The sequence below is a fragment of the Cydia fagiglandana genome, chromosome 5, assembly GCF_963556715.1.
Source record: "Cydia fagiglandana chromosome 5, ilCydFagi1.1, whole genome shotgun sequence".
NCBI lineage: Eukaryota > Metazoa > Arthropoda > Insecta > Lepidoptera > Tortricidae > Cydia > Cydia fagiglandana.
The window spans coordinates 6,684,736-6,690,735 of NC_085936.1; the positions used below are offsets into that span (position 1 = coordinate 6,684,736).

At 38.9% G+C, this 6,000-nt stretch overlaps 1 protein-coding gene across 4 annotated transcripts in view; it reads right to left on the reverse strand.

The window, feature by feature from the left end:
- LOC134664354 (calcium-activated potassium channel slowpoke) overlaps positions 1 to 4,916 on the reverse strand; it is a 90,160-nt gene extending 85,244 nt beyond the window's left edge. Inside the window, exon 1 of one of the 4 annotated variants that reach the window (XM_063520932.1) lies at positions 4,488 to 4,916. In XM_063520932.1, the coding sequence (XP_063377002.1) occupies positions 4,488 to 4,814 (327 nt within the window). In that variant the 5' untranslated portion in view covers positions 4,815 to 4,916. The remainder of the gene's footprint in view (positions 1 to 4,487) is intronic. The other 3 variants (XM_063520929.1, XM_063520930.1, XM_063520931.1) reach the window with 3 other exon arrangements.
- Positions 4,917 to 6,000: the final 1,084 nt, after the last annotated feature.

Here is a 6,000-nt window from a genome sequence, read left to right on the forward strand (position 1 = left end):
GACAAAAATCACCATCATATCCGTGCAGATCAAATTCACAAACTGCAAGTACAATCAGAATAAAGGTAGTAGTTAACAAGGTACAGTCACTACGCGGGATTGTTACGCCATTTAGGGTTCTTGCTAAATTGGAAATTCTATAGCGTAAGCATTGAACAACCAATTTAGCTGAGACTCTAAATGGGTCAACAATCGCGGAGCGTGATGGTATAGTGTGTAGCTTTCAAATATACCTAGGTGCCTATCTAATATTCAGCTGAACCCAATAAAATCTCCACCTAAAGTACCTACTCTCTCGGAATCTAATTTGTTAGTAGATTCGTGTTCTACTTAACCTAACAATTCTAGCTGGAATACAATAGGTTTATTGCAGAACCCGCCCGGAACACTTTATTATGTCTAAATAATAAATGGTTTCATATTGCAGGCTTCTATTGATTCCGTTAAAGTTCGGGTAGGGAGTTTGTATAAATTCTATAATCTTATACGTTTAAATGAGCAATTCTTGTACTTATATATTTCGGGGAACTCTGAAACGGCTCTAACGATTTCGATGAAATTTCGGTCTCCCAGATATTTAAGGCGTCATGGGTAGGTTGGTAAATTGTAAATGTAAGGAAGAATCCTGAAAATATCGTGGACGGATAGAATAGTTAACGAAAGAGTCCTGCAGTTAGTAAATAAAGAGGTCAAGGTTTTAAAGACCGTCAAAAAACGCAAGCTACAGTACCTTGGTTATATCATGCGAAACGAGAAGTATGAACTCCTTCAACTCATTATACAAGGAAAGATCCAAGGGAAAAGATCATCCGGACGAAGACGTAACTCATGGCTCAAAAATCTCCGAACATGGTTCAAGCAGAGCACACGCTCATTTTTCCGCGCAGCTGTGTCTAAAGTTCGTATAGCCCTCATGATAGCCGACCTCCGGTAGGAGATGGCACTGGAAGAGGAGAAGAAATGTAAAGGTTAGATAATCTGTGAATTGTGTGTGTGTGTGTGTGAAGGGGGAGGCCTATGTTCAGCAGTGGACGTCTTATGTCTCGCACGCAATTAAGTTATTAAGGTTAGGATTAACGGCTAATAGCCGAATGTAGGCTATGGCGAAGGGAAATGGAGTTCATTTTTCGATAATATTTGGTTTCTCTCAATGGCTCTCAACTCAAATTTGTAAAGTAGGTAGTTAGTTATATTACATATACAGGATGGTCAAAAAATTAGTGTATTCCCGTTGCCAGGGAGATTTTAGGATTACACTGAGCCACTTTTACTATGGGACGGACACTGAAATCGCGAAAAAAAATTTTACTGTTTCGTACATTTTGGCTGGTTTTTTTTATGGAAGGCTAAATTTTTTTTTGCTATTTCGGGGTTGGTTCTGTAGTAAAAGTTGCTCAGTATAATCCCAAAACCTTCCTGGCAACGGGAATGCACTTGTTTTTTGGCCATCCTGTATACAAGAAAATCGCGCGAAAATATACTCGTAGATACAACTTTTAGTATGGGATACATTTCGAATTGGCTAAGATCAATAGGTACTTTATGGACTTACCTACCTATACTCTATGGTCAGCATCAAATACACGGTGTAACATGAGGAAACCGAATAATTTTAACCACGCATTTCTGAGGTCAAAAGAAGTAAAAAATGTAATATGAGTTTAGGTCAAACTCGCCAAAAAAAAAAATTTTTTTGTTTTGTTTTTTTAAATTTTTTTAAATGTATTTGTACATAAAAAAATAATGTTATTGGTAAACTTGTCACTTTAAATTGATTTTTACATTTTTTTTCGTAGAACCTACTTTTTGCAAAGTGTTACTTGTCACTTTTTGACATCTATCAATAAGGATATTTAAACTACGTCCCATAGCACCAACATCACCATCAAAAAGGCCTTTTACACTATGTTACCATAAAAACTTGTTTTTTTTTAAAATTAATAATATCTCTGAAACTAGGCGAATATCAAAAAAGTTTATACTTAGGACATTTTTGTCTCTAAATATGATCCGGAATACGCTGTTAAAATTATTCGGTTTACTCATGTTACACCGTGTATATACTGACGGCCAAAGTGGCTAAATATATCGTAACATTTATATATATTAAAATCGTAACACCTTTGTTAGCAAATAAATAAGGGTGTGTTTCGATATATTTGGCTACCTTAGCCGTCACTATTTAATAATTGTACATATTGCTAATCAAATACATTTAAACGAGCAATTCTTGTTTATTCAATTATTCATATATACTCGTATACAGGGTGATTCATGAGACGTGAGCAGGACTAATCCTGCACACTCAGTAACTGATAATTGATCGATCACCGTCGTATTTAGGCGAAACAACCACACTTTTTCCTATTTTTTAACTTTTTGGTCAGGGCTAGTTTAATTCTCTACAATCATGGTCACCCTACAAGACCTAATCACTAAACATAAAACCTCTTTAACCGTAATGACAGCGCTTTGATTACGAAGAAAATAACTGTCAAACTTGAGTGAGATAGGAGTTTTCAAAAGTAACCAGACCGTGATGACAGTGATGACATTAAATTTGACACAGAGTATCGGTAGTTTAGTATTGTAATTTTAGGGTGACCATGCATGTCGTAAATAAATTAATAACTTTTTTTTTCAACACGACTAGAAAATTAACGTTAATCTCACAAATACTGATACGAAACAGTTGCTTATAATTTACGAAATGCGCTGTGTTAGTCCTGCTCACGTCTCCTGAATCACCCTGTATATTTCGGGGATCTCAGACACGGCTCTAACGATTTCGATGAAATTTGCTGTATATGGGTTCTCGGGGGCGATAAATCAATCTAACTAGGTCTTATCTCTGGGAAAACGCGAATTTTTTGAGTTTTTATTTGTTTTCCAAGCAAAGCTCGGCCTCCCAGATATATTATGATATTGGGTAGGTACCTAACCCTACGTATCTATGACCTTGGTAGTGACAATATTGCAATTTGTGTTTATAAATAAAAGTAAAATGATAAATATTACTGTCCTTGTGAACTGTGATAGACTAATAGCAGCTACATATTTAACAACAACATTTTTTACGATAAAAGAGGTTATCAACTTGCCCCGACGTAGGTACCAATTTTGAAATAAATATTCAATAATAATCGACCGTAAACCCAAGCATTCATCGTAGTAAATTTTCAACTAATTTAGACTTATTAGTTTAAGTTTAATAAAATTTAGTTTTGTAAAGTAGTAAGATAATTCTGGTTGTTCTTTGTTATAATATTTTGTGTTGTTTGTTACATAATTTACATTATTATTGTACATACCTAGGGCTTGATTTCTTACAAGGAATAATAACATACGGTTTATTATTAAATAAATGTTGTCGCAGTAGGAATAACAAGATATATTTGGAATTTATTAAAGGTGTCTTAATTAACTTTTCATTCAATGCATACCTACATCTAAAATATCTAGTTATTTCATTTTTCATTCAATTCATATCCACATCCAAAATATCTAATTATTTCATTTGTTGATATGATACAGATTTGGTGTATCGAACTATAGTTCGTTTTTTTTAGCATTAGAAAGAACTTACAAGAAGGTAAACGATCTTAACAGGTCTTTTAATTGAAAAACGCTTTTTAAAAATTAAAAGCGATTACTTATGAAAGCAGAAGAATATAAATGATCGTATTAAGTAGATTCATAATTGTTATATATTTGCCGTAAGTTATTTTTAAAATGTGTTTTTCAATTAAAAAACACATCAAGATTGTTTACCTTATTTCTAATGCTAAAAAAACGAACTATAATGACCTGTAATGTAACGTACCCTCGTAATAATTTGATATAATGTGATTCATACTACCCACGTTTTACAAACTGCTGAAGAAAATAAATTCAAGCGTGGGGGTCGGAACGAATATGTGTGAATGAGAATATACCACTACGGACGGCCCTGTGCCTTCATAACTGATGGATGGCAAAAAGCAAGGAAATTGGCAAACCTGTGCTTGTTGTTGGGTCAAGTTACCCTCTGACGTCATGTTTACCCGGCCTTGGTTAGGTAATCATTATTGGATATCCTCCGAAAATTACCCCTTCGTTATCTGATCAACACCCTAACGCACCACAAATTGAACTCAATTTTGCATGACATTAAGTGGAAAGTTCGATACCGCGATATCTGATATAGGTAAGTACATAGTTATGTGGTTAATCGAGACATTGACTCCCATGGCGAGAGCTGCCATCTGTATGAAGCCTAACCTAACCATTTAATGCCTCCAACCCTCATTTTTCGGAACTAGGGCATCTTTAATTGATAGATAGGCTGTGAAAATCGACAAGGTCCGCCGCGGTCCCGCTAACGGAAACCTCCGAAACTAGGGCGCGGAACTGGGTTTATTTATTTATGGATGTCGTTTTAAAGGACTCATATGCGCGAATGTGGAGGTGACGAGACGTAGCCCAGGATAACGGAGAGATAGACTTACCAGTATTCGTCCGGTGGTGGTCTGCCCGGAGATGAGCTCGCCGGCCCAATCCTTGGCCTCGGTCATGAAGGTGCCCTCGAACTCCTGCTTGCCCTGCCGCGCCGCCTTCTGCTCCTTCTGCTTCGGATCGTTCGGGGCCAGCTCCGGCTCCTTCCGGCAGCAGACGAACGCACAGGCCCGCCATAGCACCACGATGAGCAACCCCGCGAGGAACGTGAATATCGACGAGAGCAGAAAACACCACCATTTTCGAACACTGAGGCAGTCATCTTCGACTTCGACTTCAAGGATCGACGCGGTAGTCGCATCTGCCTCGGACGAAGCCATTCCCCGAGGGCGCGAGGCATGCGGATCGGCGCGCCATGCACGTGTCTAGATGCGCGCGCTCGCACGCCGTGACCGCGCGCGACTGAGAGCGCGCCGAGCCCGCGCCGCGCCGGTCGCGCGCCGAGCCTACGCGCTGCGTCGGTCGATGCCGCGCGATCGATCCGCGCACGCGCGCCACTACCGGGCCCTGCTGCCGACACCCGCCATCATCCACGCTCCACGCTCCTCACCACACCATGTGACACGTTGTGCAACTCACACGAACATTCTCATCGATCCTCCACACGATTTACGCCAGATTTTTATGACTGCAGAGGTTTTCGTGTTCACTACGGCCATATCACGATTCAAATTAAACTTAAGACTGTTTATGATAATTTTATTAACACGTATTCATTCCAACGTTTCACACGAAGAACCGTTAAAAAAATCTAAGATAGAAATTTGTCAATGGGGAATGCGGAGGTTTAAACAAAGGTCGTTGAATCCGGAGCCGTAGCCTGTAGCCTCCGTAGCGCTACGGAGACTGCGTCACTGCTACGGGTCGTAGACAGCCGCTACGCCGCGATCCTGGCTTTCAAAGTTGAAAAGCCGTATGTGATTATGAAACTCGATAAAATTTACAACTCTTTGGAGAACGCAGAAAGATTGACGGAGGAAAGCGAACGCAACTTTCGAATGTGGTTGTAGCTATCTTTGTGTACTTGAGGTTCCTTTCTGAACTGATATCGATATAAATTTTTGTGAGGGAGGTTTTATTCTAAATTAGTTTGAAAGTTTGAAATTATAAAGTCCTAAGAAAACAGTGGTGATATTAAAAATCATTATCATTTAGTTTTTGCAGGGTCTGCCTTTTGTTGCCTTCCTTTAAGTATTAGTATATATTTATATATTTCAGGGATCTCGGAAACGGCTCATAACGATTTCGATTCAGTTTGCTATTTGGGGTTTTCGGGGGCGATCGATCTAGCTAAGTCTTATCCGGTTTTCCGAAAAAAGCTCGGTCTCCCAGAGGTCTGGCCTAGTAGACCGGTCGTGAAAATACTCGTGACTTTTCATAGTTTTCATACGTCTGTCATGCCGATACATTTTCTATTTTCACAACTTCGCGGATGCTACGAAAAGTCACGCGACTATTTCCTTATGAACATTATTTATGTTTTCAATCAACGATTGTCACCTTGGC